Raw genomic sequence first — 25323 nt, 5'->3', positions numbered from 1 at the left:
ACCATCAAAACACGTATGAATGAAGTAAACCATCAAAACACGTAAGAATGAAGTAAACCATCAAAACACGTAAGAATGAAGTAAACCATCAAAGCACGTATATCGTGTATAGGTTAACATATATACAAAGTATACAAGGAATGTCAACTGATCCTTATTTTCTCCTGTTTTACTGATATATATATTTCTGACTTCTAAGTTTTCCGTTCAAAGACTTGAACTGAGTAATTTAACTCAGTGATCTAAGATCAACAGTTTGATTATTTGTCAGTCAAAGCTTACGTCGATTACCTGAATTAGCAAGTTTTCTGTTGGAGGATTTGAATTGAGTAATTTAACTCAAAGATCTATGATAAACAGATTTATTGTGTGTCAATCAAAGCTTATATCAAGTTATATTACTTTGGCATGTCATATGCGTTAATAACTAATACTGGTAGATCCAGAAATCATTTTTAGCAGAAACAAAATCATAGAAAACTCCAGAATGTCGTATACTGTTTCTCCAACGAGTAACAACATTCTTATTTGGCCGTCGGAGACTCTCACGTCGTTTTCCCTCTCTTAATATCTGCAGTCGCTTCAAATCAAATAAATGACAGTAACAACTATTTTTCAGTTGATTTACTGGTTTTTGAAATATGTCACATATGTATCCCAAACATAAAGTCTTGGTAACATTCAAGTAATACACCATGATGATGTTAAACGGTTTAACGAGTAGAATAAGGTGAACGCGCAGGAACGGATATATCAAGCAAAAATATAATAAGAGATCTCCACTTTCCACTAGCAGATCATGCCTGAAAATCTGTTTAAAATTATGACCCAGTCAGGGCTACAGATGACAAACTGATACATTAATTTATCACGTTTATCACTGGACTCTTTTTTTTTTGTTTACTCCGATAAAAAAGTAAGATCGACAAGCAGCTGCGCTATGATACTTCCGTCTAACTACTACTACTACTACTACACAGTGTATTCTTCAAGGTCGTAATTATAAGCTACATATTGAGTGAGTTGGGGTACATTTGTGTAGTACAAAGAAACACACATTTTAATACAAACTTTTTTATATGAAGTACAAACTTATTACATTTTCTTCAACATGTCAGCTAATATACATTTACTATTTTACCTTCGATCATTACGTATATTTCGTATATATTTCACTATCTAAAGAAAAAGAAAAAAAGAGGTCGCTATTTTCTGACGACTATAATGCGTGACCTATCTTACCAATGCATTTCGCTTGTTGAAAAACAGAATGATTTGGTATACAAATATAACTATTCTAAGAACTTTTAGTATTAGTAACGAATTAATAATAATATTATATAGTATAGTAATATATTAGGACTTTACGTAAGTGAGCAATTAATTAGTTATCAATAAATAAATATTGTTTTGTCCTCATACTGAAATATGTATAAATATATATCAAGCGAAATGAAATATACGTAACTAAATAGAAATATAATGAGTATTAGCGTCGAGAGGTTCACATAAAATTTAGAGATTTTCTTGACGACAGTGGTAACTTTGTTATAAAAGTGGCTGGAAACAGATTAAATGTATAAAGTGTCTGTATTTATGACAAAGCTACTTAAAGCTATCTACTGCCTTTCCTAATCTTGAATTACTGTTCAGAGAAAAGGCAGCCAGTCAGACATTGACTCTCACTCTTATAACGCACACACAGCTTAAAAGCACAGGAAATATTTTGTGGTATGGCACAGACTTGAACCCGGCTAACCAGCTTCGAAATATGAATATAAAGGAGCCCAGGTTAAACTATTTTTTTAGGGCTTTGGTTATAACTGGACTACAACTGATCACACAATAAGTAGCGTGTTATATTCGCTCCTTATTGGTGCAGACATCCGTAATCTTCACGTGACACACAAAGATCGGCGATAAGGTATAAAACAACTAGCATAAATTACCTAACTAACTTTCTTGTCATCACATTTATTACTGTCATCAGTAATGATATGAAACGAAGCTTTGTATATTTGTATGAAAAAGTTCCTTGTCTTCTGAAACAACTTTCAAAGGAAGAACATTAAGGATGATTTTCACGCCTACACTTTAAGGATGTGAAGTTTTATTTAATGTAAAACGCAAAATAAAATAATGTTCAACGTAGAAATTACTTTCGTAAATAATCAAATGAGTTAAGTAACTTTAGGTGATATATCTTCCTTAAGGGCTACCCCTTTGTTTGGCGAGTATTGTAAATCCAGCTACCCCTTTGTTTGGCGAGTATTGTAAATCCAGCTACCCCTTTGTTTGGCGAGTATTGTAAATCCAGCTACCCATTTGTTTGGCGAGTATTGTAAATCCAGCTACCCCTTTGTTTGGCGAGTATTGTAAATCCACCTACCCCTTTGTTTGGCGAGTATTGTAAATCCACCTACCCCGGATTTACAATACTCGCCAAACAAAACCTACCCCTTTGTTTGGCGAGTATTGTAAATCCAGCTACTCCTTTGTTTGGCGAGTATTGTAAATCCAGCTAACCCTTTGTTTGGCGAGTATTGTAAATCCAGTTACCCCTTTGTTTGGCGAGTATTGTAAATCCAACTACCCCTTTGTTTGGCGAGTATTGTAAATCCACAACTCATTGTTTTGAATAAAAATCAGTAATTCATAAGTTCCAAAGAGTATGAAAATATTAGTATTAATACGTGCAAAACTCATTAGACGTAAACAGTCTTCTAAGGCGTAATGAAAATATAAGACTTTTTATATTTCTCTATAGTCCCCTGGTGGGTCAGCAGTAAGTTTCCGGACTTACAATGCTAAAATCCGGTGTTCGATTTCCCGGACTATACAGAGCTCAGATAACCCATTGTTTAGCTTTCCGCTAAAAATAAAACGGCAGTCCAAAATCTTCTTTTTTTTTCATATGAACGCGTCTAAGTTTAATATGTTCATAATGGTATCCCACATTCACTGGCGTATCCAGGAATTTGAAAAGAGGGGGCAAGTCTTAACATTCATATTTGCATTTAATTTCTATTTATTTTTATAATATTCAAACTTTGTTATTTCCTTTACCTTGGTTAAATGAGTGTTATAACATGCCACTTTATTGACGTCACTCAACTACTGCGAATCGCGACTACGCTGAAGTTGGAATTTTGGAAATCGTGATTAAGACTTTGATGTAAGTTGAAACTAAATAACATAAAACTGTGGAAATTACAGGGTTTGTTTGTTTGTAATTAAGCACAAAGCTACACGATGAGCTATCTTTGCTCTGCCCACCACGGGTATCGAAACTCGAATTCTAGCGTTGTAAGTCCGCAGACATACCGTTGTACTACTGGGGTGGGGGTGGGGGCAAAATTGCAGGGAGAAACTGGTGAAAAACAAAAATACAAGAAAAAGGGGGCATGCCCCTCCCCTGGCTACGCCAGTCCCCACATTTCAAAGTTTAGTGAAGTTGCTTATATCAAAATGAAAAAAACTTGAAATCACTTGTAAGGGAAAAAAAAAGAGATGATATCATATTGCATCACTTAGAACTACGAAACAACTAAAATCATCACAAGAAATTAAATCCTTCTTGTTATTATCTGTATTTTTACTTCTGAGCGATTAAAATGTCGTAAATGTTTATTACTAACCGAACCAAAGTTTTATGACAAGTAGCGACTAATTATCACAGGAAGTATAAAATACAAACCCTCACATCTATACTACGAAATTGCTAGCTTCATAAACGTTATTTAACAATAACCTATAGATTAAATTCCGCCATATTTTGAAAGTTGCACTTATAATTTTCAGATATCTTGTTATATTGTTTGTTATGAATTTCGTGCAAAGCTACACGAGGGCTATCTACGCTAGCCGTCCCTAATTTAGCAGCGTAAGACTAGAGAGAAGGCAAATAGTCATCACCACCCACCACCAACTCTTGAGCTACTCTTTTACCAACGAATAGTGGGATTGACCGTCACGTCATAACGCCCCCACGGCTTAAAGAGCGAGCATGTTTGGTGGGATGAGGATTCGAACCCGCGACCCGCAGATTGCGAGTCGACCTCCCTAACCATCTGGCCATGCCGGGGCCTTTTTTTATTTCTTTTGTTATATTGATCTCTCCTCTGTGCTCTCTTTTTTTGGTCAAAGGATACAAATAATTTTCGTGCAAACAGAAAAACAATTACTCAACTTCTAGCATTTCATTTATAACATCGTGTGGCTACCAATAGTGTTACAACTCGTTATTTTTTAATAAAAGTATTTTTGATGCGCGAAAACGATGTTGAAGTTATTATGCAAAACACTTAATAAAAGTAATTTCCAAAATTTTGTCACATTTTCATGTGAGACACTAACAAGGGGTTGAGTACGTTATATTATATAAAATGGGTTTAGTATAACCCAGTTTGAATACTGAAAATCGGCAAGTCACGTAAAAACCACAGCCGAAATGGAATTGCATTTTGGCATTATTATTTGACGTTCCGACAAATTGATCGCTTTTGAAAAGTGTATGTAACAGTTTTTTCCGACGCAAAATATTCATACACTCAGGTCTGAAAGGTATGTTCATATCGGGGATTTAGTATTTCGAAGACGGACATATTCCTTGAACTTAATTTCGTTGAGAAACAAAAGAACATGGATCAACTTGTGGAACCAGGACCATCCAGAAAAAGACCTGCAACAGATCGTACCCTAACCGCGGGAAGCAAAATGCAGTGTCTTCTAACACGTGAGAACCTACAAACTCAAAAGGTCAATGGGAAAAGCCATCCACGTGCTCCAAGCAACAATACGCAACATAATCAGGAAGAATCTCCTTCTGGAAAAACGACACAAGTCACGTGCACACAAATTGCTTCCACGACGTATTCGTTTAAGTATCTCATACCTCAAGCAACTGAAGAATGAAACGAGTATTGGTGCTATTCCATATTAAGGCATACCGGTCAAGTCGCCTATGGATTTCTGTGCAACTGGACTGTAGAAACGAGCTCTGGGAAACGCCATCCTCGTACACTAGAAGATTGGTTTATTTATGGCTGAGCTACTAAGGCTATCTGCCGCTGTCTCTACTTTTGAGCTACTGACCAGAGGAAAGGAAACCAACTAAAAGCACCCACCGCCAATTCTTTACTAACGAATTGTGGGATTGACAGTCACATTATAATGCCACCAAGGCTGGAAGGATGAGCATGTCACTAGATGGGGTATGAAAAGCATGTAGTAGAAGTGGTGTATATTTGACACGACATCTTTACATCCGAGCCTTTTACAATGGAAAATACACTGCAGGGATATTACTAAGATGCACAGTCGTCAGTTAGAACATGACCAGACGTGGCAACTTGGACTGTAACGACGTGGTGAAGCTCTAAAATCATTTTAATTGTAATGTATTCAGCCTCTGTATTTTCCGTAACACTGTAGTAGTAGTTTGAGGGCATGCGGAAGGTCTCAGGTTCAGATTTGAGGCGAGGAAATATATTGTAAAAAAAACACACACACACACAAAAACACAACACCAACTTACTGTAAGATACAGTTATATTTCCCTTCGTCTAGTTTTATCAGTTAAAAAATGTATGCCCCTATACTTCCTCACACATAATGAGGGTTCATCGAACTTTATAAGAACGATTTGCATATGCTAATCTTGTCGGGTGTTGCTGCAGATGAGAGCTGTGGCGCCACTTTTGACACCTGTGTTTGGTTCCTGGCGAAGTCCCGATCATTTAATAAAACGAACCATAGGACACGACATGTCAACGAAGAGGAACCCAATATTCTTCATTGATTTAGAATAGCAACTGGCTCTGAAATCACCTATCGACAACCTTTAGAGACATCTTGATAAAAGATCTAATTCAAAAATTTCATTGGCAATCGTAAGATATATAAAAAATAACGGAACAAAATGCATAATAAATTTAGTTTTAGCGGATATCTTTCCATGCTTTTTAATCACTTTGTTTTTAACCATAAAGCTGCAAGATGGCTATCTGTGTTGTGCCCACCGCGGGCATCGAAACCCGGTTTTTAGCGTTATAAGCCACTGGGGGCCATTTCCCACGTTATAGTGGACTTACCTATACATTGTTTGTTCTTTCTGTAAAGCAATATTTGTCTTCAAAATGGACTTGACCTTGACCTCGATTCCCTTGTAAGACTTGTAGAATATACTTAATCAAAAATAAAAACAAAAAATAAGCAAAGAAGTGTAGATGGTTTGCATCATAAACTCAACCATTCCGCACATTTGAGATAAATTCTAAGGGGCATTTTTTAAATCATTTGTATTTTAATTGGGATCCATGGAAGTCCGTTATCGACCACTGTTAAACATAACCTTAGGGGTGTAGCCTCTATAGTTGGTGCGGGTCTAGATTTTTCTCTGTCATCTCAATGACACACACTTTATTTACAACGTGAGACAACCTACCCGATTGTCACGTAGTTTGGAAGGACTAATTATGATTGATCCAACTATTGAGAACCATGTGCTTCTTGAATTGAAGGTTTATTCAACTCTATACTTCTATTTAATACAGTAAACACGGCTTGGAGGCAGTTTCAATTTGCCTTTGATCTCCACCCGACCAGAGGATTTTTCAATTATTTCTTTTCTCTTGATATATATCTGCGAACTTACAACGCTAGAAACTGGGTTTCGATACCCGTGGTGAACAGTGCACACACACGTAGCCAATTGTGTAGCGTTGTGCTTTATTACAAACAAACAAACAATACCTGCCCCCTAGTGGTACAGCGGCATGTCTGCGGACTTACAACGCTAGAAACTGGGTTTCGATACCCGCGTTGGGCAGAGCACACACACGTAGCCAATTGTGTAGCGTTGTGCTTTATTACTAAACAAATCAAATTCTCTTAATCTAGATTTTGGTTCTGCTTTGAATCCAGTTTTCGCTTTATTTATTTATCTACTTAATTTCACTTATCCTAAATTGTTTTATTTACATTTTGTTTATCCCTCTTGCGTTTCCGTTTCCTTTATCTAAATATATAGTTTGTTTGTGAAATGTTCTTCGGCAACGTCACGTATACTTTCATACTTCCCTCAACCAGCCAAATCCTAGAGTCTCCTGTTATCTACAGGATCTACTTTCCAGTGTGCATATATAACTATCTATTCACTTTCAGTTGAGAGGCATAACATAAAGCGTGATCATTTAGAAAGTTGATGCACCTGAAAACACTCTTATATACGTACACTGCCAGGGATGAGGAGACGATAACGAGAAATCTTGACAAGACTGGTTTTGAACAAGTTAATATTAGTTGTTGTTTTTTTTTAACCTAAACAGCACATTATGCTCACACGGGCTAAATGGACAGGTCAGATAACCTCTAGGGTTCAGGTAATTGTTGACCAGAAGGAAATCAACCAACAATACGGTCAGTTTCCTATAGCACTGACGTAAAAACAATCACGTGGTCTATAGTTTACTCCGCCATATTGGACGTCAAGTGCTTAAATTTGTCTTAAGCGATAAATAACAAACTTACCTACTAATATCATGTTATATTACGCTGTAAATCACCTGGAAGAAATGTATATAGAGAAACTAAATAGCCTTCGACCCCCTTCTTTGAAAAAGAAACTGGTCACAAAAGTAAAAATATGTGAATCTTGTATTGCTAGAAGAGTATATATGACGTCCAATATGGTGGTGATGAATGAAATATAAAGTTTTGTGACGTCACGTACAAGCCCACTCTGTACATGGCTAGTTGTAACTGAATAGCGGGATTGTCCGTTAGTTTTAAAATGTCCCCACAGCTGAAAGTAAAGTGCGTCTTTAGCGGCATTTCGCGATCTCGAACATTGGACGTTCTGATTCTCAGCTCTATATGTTTACACTTAGGTCATCCTCGTCCAATTTTGAATAGTTATCATGTTGTATAGCCTGTAGTTTTATTTTTTTCGAAACACTTATTTTAAATTGAGTTTGTTTTTTCGTTTTCGTTTTTTGTTTCGAAAATTATTTTGCAGGGGTTATAATATCTAAACGAATTCGATTAGGGAGGAGGTGGGTGTTGTTGAAAAGCTGTCTTCCCTTTAGTCTACGAGTTCTAAATTAGAGACTGTTGTGCGTAATAATTCTAAAACAAATAAATACGTTTAAAGTGGTATGTTCTAATATTATTATTTTCGTAGGCCCCCGCTACAATCCAGGGCTCGATTCTCCGCAGTGGACACAACAGATAGCCCAGTGTGACTTTACTCTAAAACAAACATTATTATTTTTATGTGTTTTCTTTAGTTTCTACACCTATGGAAATTACAACCCGAAAACAACCATTTTTCTCAGTTTCAAAGATATTGTCGCTACTAAGGTGATTAGCAATAAGTCGTTCAATTGAACAAAAACATATGACATACAAAGTTCTGCAACTCCTAAGTAACAATCTCTGTAATTGGTAGTTGTTGCACAAGATTCAACTATTGTAATTTGTGTTACTCTACCAATAATTAGATTTGTTACGTCTCTGTTCGTTTGTTAATTTCCCGTAGAAATTCTTTCCGAGAAACTTCAGCGACACAAGTCCTTTCTTAACTAAAACTAGTTTATTATTTCTCGATACAACTTTATAATACACAGAATTTCCACAGTCACTTTAAACTTAAACACACGCTATAATTCACAACGATTCACGCACTCTACTTACGGTCACTACCGCTCACTTGACTAAATTATCCGTCTCTATCTCCATCTATCTGCAATTATTCTCCGCTTTATTTGCCGGGCTTATATACTAAAATAGAGGGCGCCTAGAAAAGACTAGAGTTGCCAGGAACAGTCATGATCCTTCTAGAAACTCATGACGTGTTGCCAGCGTCACGTGACTACCACTGTCGTAACAGCCTTCTGAATTAACTCCCAATGCAAAAAAAAGGGGGGGGGAAGAGAAAGATACTGAACATTGGACTTCCAGATTCGGATTCTTTGTGATTTTCGTCCTACTAATCACAACACAAGACCACTAAAAAACTACACAGGGTCATGTATAGGCAAAATATAGCAAAGACTACTATAATTTCTGGCAAACATGCCAAATATCCCCCTATAATAAGCATTTGCAGAAACACCGCTAGTGTTAATCGCTGTCGTAATAAACGCTTATGACCCGCAGGTTACACAGGTCTTCGATGGTTTTATCGTCTTCAAGAAATGTTTACATGTTCTACAGTAATTCCTGTACGCTGAGTCCTAAAATGATATCCATTTCTCTCCATCACGCACAGATTTTTCACAAAAAGTCATAACGCAATACATAAAAGAAAGACCACAACACGTAGTTTTGAGACTAAAAGACGTAGATTTCACAAAAAAATCAGGATGTATATTCGTTTGACATCAGTGTTTTTCTTTTTTTCTTCAGTTTGTTTATATTTTTGTTAAAAAACATAATAATAAAAATGTTCATTGTAGTAAACGAAATAATAATTTGGTCTAAGTAAGAATTTTTTTCCTTCCCGATTTGTAAAAAAAAATCCTTACGCGATAACAAAAATGAATATTATTTTCGAAATCTGCATAGCTGAATTATGGAAAATCCGTTATTAAAACCAAAACAACTTTTAAACATACATAGACCCATATTCAGTAACAATTGGCCCCCCAGTGGCAGAGCGGTATGTCTGCGGACTTACAACGCTAGAATCCGGGTTTCGATACCCGTGGTGGGCAGAGCACAGATAGCCCTTGTGTAGCTTTGTGCATAATTAAAAACAAAAACCAAACAAAGTAACAATTGGTTAAGACATAATAAGTATTAAAAGCACACAAAGCAACAACTAAGTCCTACTTGTTCCTATGCGATAATTACGAAAATAATTCACGTTTTTTCTGCGTATACAGTTCTATCAGATTTTGTTTGAAACTATAGTTATTTTTGCTGTATTTTGACAAAGTTTGGTCGTATATGGATATGAGTAAGACCGTATAAAAGATGGTTTGTTTTGAATTTCGTGCAAAGCTACACGAGGGTTATCTGTGTTAACCGTCCCTAATTTAGCAGTGATAGACTAGAAGGGAGACAGGTAGTCAACACCACCCACCGCCAAATCTCGGGCTTCTCTTTTATCAACGAATAATGGGATTGGCTGTCACATTATAACGCCCCCACGGCTAGAATTTTCGATGACGGGGATTCGAACCCGTGACCTGCAGTTTGCGAGTCGAGCACCCTAACCCTCAGGCCATGCTAAGGTCCAACAGAATAAAGAGAAGCATTATTCAACAAACAACTAATTTAGATATATGCCTATATATATTGATAAATATGACACAATAAAGAAACCACCTTGCACGTTAATCACAAATCTACAAATGTACCGATACTGCAAGCTGTTCAGCAAGGCATTTCGTATTTCATGTCCTAAAATAAATACGTTAAAGTATAAGAGGCATTACCGGATATACCTAGAATATGTGTATTGTTTTTCTGACTTTTTAATATGCATGTACCAAAACTTTTATGGGTCAGGATAATCTTTAAGCTCTCAAAAGATGTATGGTAATTCCGTACATGTAAATAGCAGGCGTTCACTTTCAAAATCATATATTCACACATACACATACATATTCAAATTTGTTTGTTTCATCTTCTTAGTGTAACAGCACCTGTCAAAGCGTAGACTACAGCGTAAACATCAACACTAAACAAGTGACGGTTATCTGAAGGCGGGAAAAAGATGACACCTGTCACGTGCTGTCTCCGCTTTTTTTTTTTTTTCTTTTAGGGTGACTCCACGAAGCGCAACTGCATCTGTTAACAACCCCAAGCAGATGGTATACGCTAAACAGCTGCAGTGCCTCGCTTTTAGCGCACACAAGTACACAGAAATAAATATACTATTACTGTGGATGTATGGGCGCGCCTCTGATAGGTATTCTATAGTTTGAGCCAGGCCAAAGCTATGACTCTAAAGGAAGAATTCAGTAAAATAAATCAATATGAATTTTAGTGTATTTTTTACAACTTTAAAATACGGTTGAATTGTGAGGTACTATTTGTTTTCCCTCTTGTGAGTCTATAAGTTCACAATTAGAGACTGCAGGCGCATACAGCCCTTCTGTAGCTTCGCGAGAAAATAATCAAAGTTGCTCGAATTTCGCGAGATATTACTGGGTATGAAAGTACCGTTACTAAGAGCGAGGTCACCCAACTGATGATGTAATGTTTTAACTTTCTTCTATTCTGATTTATGACGTGAAATTCTTCTGTTTAGTTTTTTTTTATTGATAATTATAAGTTACCGATTAGTTCTCTCTCACCTATCCGAATAGTTGGCTCACTTTTGATCAAAAAAGTTTATCGAAACCTCGACAACGTATACCTTTCTTCAGAGGAGACTTTAAAGCACTGTTAAAGTTATGTATCTCTTCAGTTCATCACCAAACACCGATAGTTATGCCTGATGTCATGGCACAAGTACATTAACAATTTTATAGAGTTTTCTGATGTTGTTATTAATGTATAAACATTATATTTAGGCGGAACGAGTAATTTGCATTAGCCAGAATATCAACTCGTTTCTCACAGTGACTAGTGGAGCAAACCTAACACACTTTATATTTCATCCACACAACCACTGACTAAGACTCAACTATTAAACAGCTTCTCGGACAAAACCCACAAGGTCTCACAGTTAATCTTCGAAATCATGGTTTCTACTTTTTTTTGTTGTTGTTGTTTGCTGACTTTCGCGCATGACTACTTAAGGGCTATCTGCGCAAGCCGTCCCTATTTTTGTGACAGATTATAAGGAATTCAGCTAGTCAATACCATCCATCGCCAACTCCTGGGATACCCTTTAGCAATGTAGTGTTAACCACCACGTTACAGTATCCCTTCGACGTTCGATCCCACGACCCACAGATTGCTAGTCCAATACCCTAACCACCAGCAAGTTTTTACAATTAACCAAAACCACACTTCAACTTAACGTACATCAAAAACATATAACCAAAAACTACACTTCAACTTAATGTAGATAAAAAACATAATTAATAAAAAACTTGGCACGGAAAAATTATTCTGTCAAACTCCAATCTGTGCCAATTTATATTAAATTAGTTTCAAAGGCTTGGTGCTTTTTTTTTTTTTTACTCTCGTCGTGTGACGTTATGCAAACACGCATTGTTTTGGATATCAGACGCAAGCTATAAGTTACAATCTTAAGATTAGAATAGCCCAAGAGGTGGCGGTATGAACATTTTACCAGTTACATATTGAAATGCGAATAAAACAAATATTTATTTTATGTTTATCCAAAAGTATTACATGAAAACGAATAAATATTTAGAAATTATGTATTCTTGTCGATCATTATGCGTTTACTTCTTATGCTGTCGTATTAATAAGAATTAAAATAGTTTTTCAATTAAACATCCATTTAACACTATACTTTCGTTATACGCCTTCGCTTAGCTTGGAGCTCTCTTTAATATAAACCGTTCCATACTTTGATTACCATTGCTTGCTTTACGATGTTGTTTTCTTATTGTTTCTGGATAATCCTTTAAAAGTTTCTGTATCCTCGTGTAAACAAATACAAAAATATATTGATTACCATAAGTACTAATGTAACATTTTATAGATTAGTAGAGTGTTTTTTTTTTAATAAACTGATATTATTAAGCGTTGTTCTTTATATAACCTAGCTAATAAGTATTCTCCAAGTTCTTTGAAGCTCGAAAAGCTATTATATGATTTTTCGCAAGATAAGACTGCCACGCATTACTTTCGCCGACTTGGAACGTGCTTGTTTCTCCCCAAAAGACTGAATTTATATATTGCATATATATGCGGGAAAACGGTACTTCTAAAAGATTACTTATTTTGCTCGTAATTTTCTCACAGAACCACACAAGGATTGTCTCCCCATAGCTGTCCCTAATTTTGAACTGATAGACTAGCAGTTATCTATTCATTCATCACTACTTACTACAAATTACTAGACTACTCCAGAATAAGGAAATTTAACAAATACTCTCATGGTGCACCCATTTCCCCAACGAACCATGAACATTCGAATTTACAGTCTGGGCATCCTCACCGCTAGACCACGCCCGGCCCATTGATAATGGATGTCTAGACGTGAACATATAACGGTTATTGTTCGAGTTGGCTTATTCGTTTTAACGCGTGAAACGGCTGTGTTGATTCTTAGAATTTTAATGTCTTATAGCCTCTTATTAGTTTTGCGTGATTCAGTCTTAAGTACTGCTTTGTGTTGATATTCAATCTTAAATCGCGAACTTCTGGAGTTTCTATCGTTTGAAATTTAGTCAGAATGTTTAAGCAAATTTCAATATGGTCAGTAAACATGTAAAATATAGGAAAATATAGTGAAACTTAAATGTGGATCATTTTATAACAAAAGACACAGACAGAAAAAGGATTTCTTATGCTTCTCATTTATTTATGAAAATACAATAACTACTAGCTGTATTCGGACTGGTAAAACAGCAGCATAGGTAAAAACATTGGAACATCTATAAGCATTTAAAAAGCTTAGGGTGTGTTATGTAAAGGTTATCATCATCATACAAATGACCTTGTACAAAAACCCACTTCATCAACTTTTTTTTTTCTAGCACAAAGAACCAATCTTTGTTACAACGGAAAAACTTGCATGTTATAACTGAGCTCTTACGAAAATCATCTTGGCTGCAACGTTTCGCATGGTATTTCCTAATAATCAACACCACAAGGACAATAGATTCCGTTTTACTCAACTTAAACGCTATTAAACGGCGTTTCAAATACAAATACTGTATTGAAAAATAGCTCAGATGAGAAGCTATTTTTTTTTTCTAAGACGATCTCTAATTTTGTCCCAACGAAATTTTATCAATATTTTAATTAGCCATTTAGCTTTGAATATATTTTTCAAATTTTTGAAATAAAAGTCTTAAATATAAAGATTTATAGGTCACAACATATGGTAAAGTTATAAACAATTCTGATGTATAGCAAAAGTCCAGCTATATTATCTCAGTCTTCTATAGTCTCAATAACCATATTAACTTTGAACATACTAAGCTATTTTTAAAAAGCTTAATCATCATGGAAAAAAACGTTTAGATTTATTAGATTATTCGTAAACAAAATTCTAAATAAATTTCGAACAAAAAGCCGTGCACGTTTTTTTTTTTAAATACCAAAGAAGCCCTAACCTCACAAACTTTAAGGAACATATCCATTTCTGCTACAATGATGAAGTTAATTGCATTTATTGTACAAGTTCATGTAGCTGTAATTAGGACTAAATAATATATTGGGACTTAGCTTTAATGATTTTTTTTTATACTAATTCTGTCCACACATTTTTACTTATCTAGGAAAACTCGTTGAATAGTTTTTGGTCCGAAAGTTTAATGCGAGTACATTTAAGTTTTATTAAATTTGAAACTCTTCATATTTCAATCAAAACACCAATCAATGGCGAAAACAAAATAGATCTAATTTATTTTATGGAGCCTAAACAATGATTGTAAGTACTAATGGTGATGAACCACCAACGACCTGTAAGAAAAAAAAATCCTTCAATGTGAAAAACGTTATAATTTACCTTAACGATGAGATCCAGATTGACACGTAGGACCAACAGTGTATTAAAACTGTGTGCTTCCATACAAAGTCTGCGACAGTGAATCAATCTTGTGTATAAAAGAGACTAGACAACAGGAAAACATACCTACTTTTGATTAAATAATAATGAAAATGAGACATAGGAATATGCCAAAGCCATACGTATGCCATAAAAAAAAAGTATATTGAGAAATCAGTACTAGAAAACACTGATCTTAAAGCTACAACGCAGACAAACGTAATATATGGGTAAAATAATAGTGCCGGGTTAATTACACAGTGGCAGATCGAGTAGCTTATGTTCTGTCATTCCAGGATCAATGTTATGGGTCTAAGGTTTACATATATTTCAAAACGTAGCGATAAATATTTACATTTGTGCTGAAACTGCTAACTTGAAACCTGATTTTTAACTGACGATTCATCAACCAAAATTGGAGCATCCTACCTATCTCAGTTTTCACCACGTAAAATACACCTGTCACTTTCTAATTTTGATATTTCCAAACGAGTCTCTAAGACGTTTATTATACACATGACCCAATATACATTTCACAAATTACTAACATTTCGAACGATTCCAAAATATTGTTTCCCTTCAAATACAATTTTGAATCAGTGAAGGCGAGAACTGTACATAACATGCACGTTAATACACATTTCTCAAACGTATTATAATTTAGCTGGCAACACGTATCTAACGCATAAAAAGACACTCAATGCTATTTCGTTTTTCCTCGGATGCTAAAATTTCAAGCTAACCGCTGAACAGGGAAAAATTAGGTATAGAATTAACACAAATCTATTTATTTGGCTATATTACCCCCATCCCCAGTATTACGACAAACGTTAGGGCCTATTACACCAAAGCACCACAAACATGGAATGACACTGCCAACACTGAACCACAAAATATATTTACATGTACTCAATAATCCGTGGCCGTGTATTCAAAGTCGTCAACGAAATAAGTCATACTGATATGAAATAAGTGTTTATGTATACATCATACTCAAGATTCATATTAGTTGTTTTACTTTGTTTTTCAGTTTTGGATATCCGTATTACAGCTTAAAAAAAACAAAAATATTTCAGTTACATAACCACGTAAATTTTGGAGGTTGTTCGGTGTTTTCAAACAAAAACGTTTTCGGAAAAATATCAAATTATTCAGTAATTGTAGCAAACTTCTGTAAAATTATCATCAATTGAAAACCCCAATATTTAAACCAATAGGTCAGCAATTTATTTCAACGTGAACTTATTATTTGGGAGATAGTTTGGAATACAATGGTATTTTTAATTCAGAATAATATTCCCGATTATCTAAAGTTTTTAAGCTACCATAACCCAAAATATTGCACGGGATAAACAATCTGATTGTTGAATTGTACATATTTTTAAATAATCATAACAAAACCGTGGTGAGGACACTTGTGGCTAAAAATACTCAATATCACGCGACCATTCAGGAAGAAAACAGTCGAAGGTCATCACGACTGAGTATAGCCGTAAGAACGACGGAGAAAGCAAAACCCAAATACTTATTTTTATTTTGTGGGTTGGCCCTCATCTTTTCTGATTCAAATTTCAGATTCTACGTACAGCAGTATACAAATCTACTAGAACACCACATTTCTTCTTTAGTTTTGACTTGTTGTGCCTTTGAAATAAAATCACTGTAATATTAAATGTTGAACTGTTACTAATTATCGATCTTCTCATTCTATTTACGACTTTAATATGTTACACATTTAATTACTGTCAACTTTTAAGGAAAAAGCAAAACAGTCAAATTATTAAGTGCAATACAATTGTGTCAAAAGATGTCTCATATGAATACAAAGCGGAGTAACATATTATTGCCTTTTGTTTCTGTACCAGCCATTGTATAAAAGTTATGAAATTTTCACATTCGGCCTTTTTCATGCAGATATATATATATATACATAAAGGGTAATTTTTCTTTTCTACAAAAATATCACTCAGTACAGTCAATATAGTGTGATGTTGCCATTAAAATGCCAAAAGAGAGAGGATGAGCATCCTTTTACAAAGTTCAATCTTTACATGATGCTTACTACAATTCAAGAAAAATTGCTAAAGACCCCAGCTGTCCACTAAGTACTGTGAAGTACACACTAAACAGATACAGCAAAAGTAAGTCCAATGCTGGGGACGGAAAACAAAGCTCACTACAAAAGATGTTATATATATTCCCTGAAAAACCGATGGAAAATGCGAAAAACCTGATATTAACAAGTCACAAATACTTAAAGCTTGAAGAATACGTCTAAAGAACGCAGCAGAACTGTGGCCTTTGGAGAAGAGTAGCATCAAGAAAGTCCTTACTTGTATCTTGATCTTTGGAACAGTAGCTGGAGTGTCAAGCATACAGGATGCTCTTCGATCATTTGGAGCACTATGTCTGCGAATGGTATTGGCCATCTTCACATAATTCTGAATACCACAATATACTTGTACATCATGCTATATTCTCTTGAAATAAGCTGACTGGGCAAAATTTAATATTTCAAGAAGATAATGGCCCCAAACAAGCTTGTAAAAAACGTCGAAATTATTTGACAAAGAAAGAAAGTCCAGAAGAGCTCCAGCGAATTGGATAGTCATCACAAAGTCCAGACCTTAACTACACAAAATAAATTTTGGATTTACTGGAGCCCACACTGTTGAAAAAAAAGTGTCCCGAAAAAAAAAAAAGCCTCAGAACACAGTTTGAAGAAAAATTGAATCAAATTACCCCAGAGACTTCGAGAAAATATATAGACACAATGCTGCAATGATGTCCAGTTGTTATTAATGCGAAGGGTGATCACACTAATCATTAGCATTAGAAAAACGTTAGTTAAATATTAATTTTGCACGAGTTTCTATTAAGATCAATTTGTAATAATTACAAGTTAATTTCCATAGCAAATATATTATTACTTTGAGTGTAAAGTTAAAAAAAAATGAAGTGTTGAGGTGTTCTATTAAATTTTCATACTACTGTAGTAGTATATATATGTTGACTCAGTAGAAACAAAATTGTTTGGAAAATCATAAACTAAAAACGTATTGCTTTGCCTATTTGAAGTTTTCGAGATGATACATCAAATAACTAATTTCAACCGAAATATTTTGGCAACAATTAAATGTGTAAGAGAGTAAAACCGGGTAGAAGTAATATTTGAAGAAAATCACAAGCCGCGTCCTATAAAATGTCTGTATATCGTAACATGTTTAACGAATTACAACCTTGAGCTTAATCACGTGGTTAACGAGATTATAGGTAAAAGCAGTATACTGCGTCATATTGGTCTTAGTTCCCTAAATAAGGAGTTTCTTATGCCTTAAACAATGAAAGTAAGAAAACCTTATATTTTCACATTAAACTCTCACTAATTCGATGATTCCGAATCGAACACAAACTAAGAATCGACCAAATTCGTGCGCAAAAATACATCAACTTAAAAAAAAAAAACGCCACTTGATTTTCTAACTTTTAAACTTTAAGTAAAAAACATAAGTTAAAATAAATATGTCGGGGGGCACTTATTATATTTTTAAGAGCTGAACATGAGAAACAAAAAAAAACAACTGAAAACATCTAATTAACCCTCTCTAAATTGGATTAATTAACATTTAATTATCAATACCGGAAGTGTGCAGCCAGGTGTGAAAGTTCTAGCTGACATTAAACTGGTTTAATGTACGAGGATAAAGTCAATATGTTCTAGGCCATTTGGTTTACGGAACAGCTTGCCTAGGAACAGTTTCCTTATAGCTGTTGTTTAGTTGTGGTCTTAATAAACCAGGTCAGTACCCCCTAGCGACCCACATTCCGCAGCCTGACTGATCTCTCCTTTTCACTCACCTAGACAAATCTGTGGTGGAAATAGGCCAACGACAATGTACATATATGTATTAATATACAAAACCAACTTTACGGCTGCCTCCATGAAGCTATTTGTTTGTCCTTGCCTACTTATATGGCGAAGAATGGTGGATAGAATGGAGTAGCAACGTGGTATTGTTCGGCCGATTAACTGACAAATAATCACAATTTTAACACGTTATTTTAAGACTGATTGTTACACTGCTCTCACGATTCCAATGATGCTAAAAGACTTTGATACACAACCGAGTCCAGCACCGACACGTCGGAGAGGTATGACTCATGGTTGATGCGGTATTGTGTGGCACATGGGTTGGGAGAAGCTGTCTGACGGCGTGAACTATAGTCGTCCAGATTCTTTCCTTTGTGACTGGATGAATGAGGTTTGGAACATGCAATAACTACGCTATTGCTGCCGCTTGAGGCGGTGCACGTGCAGGAGGCTACTGAGTCACAGCTAGCTAACTGACCAGAAACGGATCCGCTGTTTGATTGCGGCTGAGAGTGTCTACTGGGAAAATCAACTCGTAACACGTCTTCGTCCAAACAGAATATTTCATCGTAGTTGGTCGTGTCTTCCCCTACGCTACTGCTTGGAGAGAAGGAAACTGAATCACTGCGAGATTTTCGAGGAATAACGTCAGTGGGCTCAGCATCGAAAGCCCAACTTCGGGAAGTTGGGTGTGAAGAGAATGGTTCACAAGCGGAAGACGGGCTGGAGTCTGAGATATAATTGTTTCTTCCCACCACACGGTGGCCAGCATTTTTTTCTTCACGGATCTCCTGTTGCAAATATTTGACGGTGTTGTTGATGAGTACTGAACGACACAAAGAAGCCTCGGGATCCTTAATGCGCCGTAACTTGTTCATCGACAACTTTAATACCTTTCGCCGTTCGTCTTTCCAACGCATGCGTGTACTCCACAGTTGTGGCACACGCCGTCGAGGAGGAAGTAACAGATCATCAATAGGCATTTCTTCATCTTGACCTTGTTCTAACTGTTGGCCAACACTTTTCACATCCAAGTCTGACACTAGAACAGTATTAACCGGATCAACATCTGTTTTCTCTTCTTTAACGTCAACATAACTGTCAACATCGTCTTCTTTCTTCGCACGCTTTACGCCCAATTCTTCAACCCGAGGAAACTTTCTCTTGTTGTCACTAGAGGGCAGCTCTCGGCCTTCAGATACGTCGCCACCAGATGACCCTGAAAATAAAAGAGCAGAAAAGGTTAGCACCTCATCCACAAAACGGGTGTTCAACACGCAAAAAGTTGCAATCGGAGCAATGACCTAGACGGAGTAGACTTGTTGTGCCAGTCACTAACGTGGTTCCTGCTCATCTGACTTAACTCTGTTCTCAACAATGGAATTAATTTTCCTCTCCAGCCCCCCTTCCTTTTTACCGTGTGTGCATCTGACCCGAACACCTGGAAGAACGTAACCTTCAGCTGTTGAATGCCTCGTGTCCAGCACGAGACAGATGTCATATGAGTAAACAACCTAAAGCTTTCCCTTAGTAACTTGTCTTTATTGTCACGCTCAAACGTCGGAAAAAAAGATAAGGCCGCGTTTGTTTAAATGTTCGATTTTATTATTATAAGTGTGTCCATACCCCATGAAAAACACTTTCACTCACTACCACACAAACTAGTTTATGATACATAATTATCTTCCTCTTATTTCAGGGTGGTAGGGGAGAAGCACACGCACGAGAAAAATGATTTCACTGCATTTGTTTATACTTCCAAAAACATAGAACATAATGCCAGTACAATGCAAAAAAAAAAAAAGTCAAACACAAGTAAAATAGATGATTTAATAATGGGGTATTTACGATTCGCATAACAGAAGAGTTTTATAAAAAAAATGAGCATTAAAAATTATTTTTCACAATATATCAGCTAGTGTTTAACGAGTTATAATATTGCGTGAAGTAAATATAAAAAAATGCATTATCGTATATATTTTATTTAATGATCTACGTTACTTTATTAACCGATATTTTATGTTAACTAAAGTGTCTGATTGACACGTAGAAGTATCATTTTCGTATTCCCGAACCAAAATTTGCTAATACAATTTTTGTAAACGACCGACTTGTATGAGAAAATGAAGGGTTTTTGAGCTTATAACAAAGTGAGCGGGAAACGATTTCAAAATATCACATTTTAGATGAGGTATTGCAATAAAAGTCTAAATCTAGGGTATAAAAATATCCACAAATTCTTCGTAGACGACTTCTCATCAATGTAAATTGATCGTGACTGTTAATTCATTCAAGATTATCTCCCATAAAACGGAATTTCAACTGGAACAAGCAAGTTTCAACATGTAGAATTGCAAAGGTTTCCAAATAAAACCCAGATTAAGACAAATTTTTAACATCTACTATCCTGAAACTGACAGACGGATAAAAGTTCGTTGCACAATTCTCACTAACGCAAAGATCGTTGTGAAAATTTACCAATATATCTTATGCACACAATCGGACATCAAGTTCGACCTTAGTCATCTGGGCCGGCATCTTTTTAGGTCACGATATCAACTGTCTTTAATGAAACCAGTCTAACGCTAGTACACCGAGTTCCTTTTTTAAAACTTCATTAAATCACAAACGGGACACGTAACTTAAAGAGAATTACAACTTTGAGCAGCCATTTCAGTCGCAATACAAAATGAATTCAAAACATATCTATCACTACTTAAAGTACACAAAAACCTTGAGGTGAAATACGTTTAATACCAAATCTGTTCTCTGAAGACTAGTCTAATTTTCCTGCTCCAGCTTAGTATTTAAAAATAATAATTGCAAATTGTACTATAATTCAATTTCTTTCATTTTTGGGGGGCACATTAAGTCATGCAACTACAGAGAAAATGGTTAAGGGGTTGCTTCAAAAGGGCAGTTGCTCCGTTTCCAGGTGATTTCCCTTGTAGAAGTAGCAAACAGTACGATACTGAGTCAGTAGTACTTCAAAGTTCAAAATTTCAATTAATATTTTACAAATCTGCGGATAACAATTAAGTAATTTTAGTAATATTACCATCACCTTTAAACATAATGTTATATATTACCATCACCTTTAAACATAATGTTATATATATATGCCGTTCTTCGGTAAAGTTGCATTTTCTCCCACTTCCCATCCTTGACAAAACGATACTGCTTTGAATATCGTATAAATAGAAATGTAAACCATCGTTTTTCATGTCTTGTATCACCTAAATATAATCAAAGCTGGCTGTTGCCTTTAATACGACTTAAAAAAAATAACATCTTCTTTACGCAATTTTTATTGCTAATTTTTAGTACGTAACAAAAATAAACCGATATACAGTAACACGTCTTATATTTAAACAATCATATGGCATAGGGAAATGTATTGTACTTTCCTTCAAACTTTTAATATACTTGTGAGCACGTTAACGAAAAGCACGCAATTTCAAACACCACTGAATATTTCACGTTACGAAACATTTTAAATTCCCGTGCAGCACAATTCAAATCTGACAAGTTATGAAAAGTAATCAGTTTCAGCGAATATTCACGAAAAAAAAAAGTGCGGGAAGGTTAATAATCGAATTTACAAATGTATATACTATATTCAAGTGTAACAGTTACCTCAGTTTCTATAAGCGAGTATATGTATTTAGTTCGCTGACCTATTTGAACTTAACAGCAGTTTTAAGCATAAAAACATGACTACTACCAGTAGTATACATTGTACTTCGTTTCTCTCCTAAACTGGTTACAGACAAAGACGTCATTATCTTTTTGTTGTTGTTGTTGTTTTAGTCTAAAAGCCGCCTCATCCAGTAAAGGTTAAAAAAGAAAACAAAACCTTTGGTCTCTGAAGATTGAGTTAGTAAATTACAAAGCGCCTTACCTGGGGCAGTTTTCAATGAGTCACTGTCCTGTGTTGACCCGGGCATGTCCCGTAACGATGACGGCCACTCGCCTGAAAACAACACCGACTCAAATTCCAAAGGTTCGCTGTCAAAACCACAAGGCATACTTGAGATGGTGGTACTCTCGGGAAATAGAGATAAGTTTGAGTTGGGAGGGTGGTTACTACAAAACGCTGGCAAAACTAAGGTCATCCTGTACTTGGCTCATCGGCCAAAGGTTCCACCTCATCCACCTGGAAAAAAAACAGGAAATGTATTTCCACGATTTATTGAGACAGTTCAGTCTTTTAGTCACGTAAGAGCGCGCTAGATACGTAACATCAATCAAGGAATGACACAGCTTCAACCAACAAAGGCTTTCTATAAAAAAAAAAGTCGATATCCCCGAGTCCAGTCTCTTATTCCACCCTCGAGCCTCCCTGTTCAGCGTCTGACAGTTTCCACTGGTTGAGAGGCGACGCCGTGCTCAAGGCAGGGCATCGGCAGCGCCCTCTGTCACCCTGTGATACCTTTACACGCATATGCACATGTTGCGGAACGCTGCGTTAATTGCCGCAAAACTGGTAAAACAGCGCCATCGAGGGAATATCGCGAAAAAGAAGGGAAACACCGGTTTATGAGACAGATCACCAAAGCTACTAGTGTAATAGCTTTAGGCTAGACTAAGATCCTGACCCATAAGCTGATAACCCAAAGCCACAAGACTTCGAAGACTGTATGTGTTTCAAGTGTTATGTTACTCTACCAACTGACTGATTACGTCTGTGAGCCTCCAGTCTTTCTCTCTTTCAGGATTTCTTCAGAAATAAAGATGTTTATTAGTTTCCTGGACAACTAAATACTTTCATTTCTTTTCAAACACTTGTATCAAGTTACTTTTTTTATTATTATCTATGTTGAAATATTTATTTTTATTTTCAAATTTGTTAAAATATAATCTAAATTGCATAACAAAGCATCCAGTCAATATCACGTCAAGAATGAAAACATTATAAAATCGCTAAGTATTGCATCGCTACGCTAATAAAAAAGTTGCATAGAGCATAGGCTTATATTCATTTTATTCTACAAATGCAGTCTGAATACTTATGTAGTGCCACATAAAAAGCGTAACAGAGACCAACCAAAAATTTGAGTTGGCTCAATATTTGTTTTTTCTTTACATTTAGCATCTATCTCAGATCTGATCTTAGCACCTCAATCTTTACAAGACTAATCTTTGGGCACGTGTTAACGAGTTCATGTTGCCGAGAATTGATCCATTTTATATTCCACAGAATACAATAACTAAATGGGAACTTTCTTTTATAAACAAATGGAATTTGATCGCGTGAATAGGCAAGAAAATGTTAATCGAACTTAGAAGATCAAACACGTGGATAACTGGAATACTGGGTGTCAATTTGAGAGTTTCGAAATGTTTTATAATTTTACGTGTGTGAACATCTTTTCGTTTGATCTAAAAGATGAAAGTAGTAAAAAAAAACTTTAACGTCAGGTGAAAATAATAGAAACTTAGCTGAACATAACGTAAACGGGTTAATACAAGGTCGGAGCCTGTGGACTCAGTTACAGCAATCTTATACTCTGTAGTCATCATATGCAAGGACTTTGTGTAAAAGTAGTCCGGCAGAGTTTATAAAGCGTCATTGGCTTATAAACAAGTAGCCCCGTCAAACAGCTCGTGAATATAAACACGTGCTGACCTGATTCAGAAAGGCAAGTAGTGTCAGAAGACATGAAATAAAAATGATTAGTGTTTTGTCAGATAAATCTTGACCACACAGGAAAAAAATAAAATAAAACGGCACCGTACAAGATACACGTACACAGATGTTACACACAATTTATTTACTGCTAATACAGTAAAAGTTAAACATGTTATATTTTATGAAAACTTTCAGCATGTTAAAAGTGTAACCTTTCCTCTAGCACAACAATTTTCTCCCTAAATATAACACATTATAACAACTTAATATCTTATTCAAAAACTTCTCGTCAAAACTAAGCTAGCCGTATAGATCAGATTTTAAATACTTTAACGGTAATCAATATCAACGAAGACGAGTAGGTATAATTAACCGACAAGAAATAATTAAATCAATGCATCAGAAAACTATAACATGCGAGAAATAAATTATAATGACCAATAGTTGTTTCTGATTCTTCAGTTTCGTCTCAGATAAAATAAATAAATAAAACGCGTAACGTCAGTTGAACGTTTTCACATTTTAATATGGACCTGTTTCAATGACAAAAAAAGCAAGTAGACGCTGTAGCGCCTAAGAAAAAAAAAAAAAAAAGACAAACAACTATCGATAAAACGTTCAGGAATAACTTATGAAACAAAAACATTATTTTTTTTTACTCCTCTCGTAAGTTTCACCATTCGTAACGTTTTCTAACGGCCATTTGAATTAACTACATATTGTATTTACGACAGATGTAATACTAGAGTTGAGCAGTGTTAAACAAAACAAGTTATAGCCTGACTTTTACTACTACTACTGTAACTAATCTGATGTTCTTATTAATACTTTTATACAGAAGGATGCGTGTCGTCAAGAGTTGACTAGATCTTTACGACACTATTATGTTTGTTTACTGTATTATTCAAGTTGCTGTGATATGAAAACCTATTAGCTCACGTTAGGTGACAAGTCATACACACCCAGTGAAGGTTAAGTACCAATACGCTTTTACACGTTAGAGTTTGATTTTATAAAAATGTTGAAAAACCAAAACTCTTTTCGGAGAAAATTAGCAAAACCAAGCTATTCAATCCCTCTATGTTATTTTCACAGTCGTGCTCATAACATATACTATATCACTGAACCTCAATAAGTTCCTTCGGCACAACATCTTGCAAACTATGGTACTGT

General features: G+C 35.5%; 1 protein-coding gene across 4 annotated transcripts in view; it reads right to left on the bottom strand.

Moving 5' to 3' along the window:
- LOC106469668 overlaps positions 1-25323 on the bottom strand; it is a 50423-nt gene that overhangs the window by 6082 nt on the left and 19018 nt on the right. For 2 of the 4 annotated variants that reach the window (XM_013930173.2, XM_022398246.1), the window contains exons 2-3: positions 22420-22674; positions 18164-19737 (exon numbers count right to left, since the gene is read on the bottom strand). In XM_013930173.2, the coding sequence (XP_013785627.1) occupies positions 18734-19737; positions 22420-22633 (1218 nt within the window). In that variant the 5' untranslated portion in view covers positions 22634-22674 and the 3' untranslated portion in view covers positions 18164-18733. Of the gene's footprint in view, positions 1-18163; positions 19738-22419; positions 22996-25323 lie in introns of those variants that run through there. The other 2 variants (XR_002612889.1, XR_002612890.1) reach the window with 2 other exon arrangements.

The sequence above is a fragment of the Limulus polyphemus genome, unplaced genomic scaffold (assembly GCF_000517525.1).
Source record: "Limulus polyphemus unplaced genomic scaffold, Limulus_polyphemus-2.1.2 Scaffold3604, whole genome shotgun sequence".
Classification (NCBI taxonomy): Eukaryota; Metazoa; Arthropoda; class Merostomata; order Xiphosura; family Limulidae; genus Limulus; species Limulus polyphemus.
The sequence above is the reverse complement of the archived record's forward strand: the minus strand, read 5'-3'. Positions and strand labels throughout refer to the sequence as shown.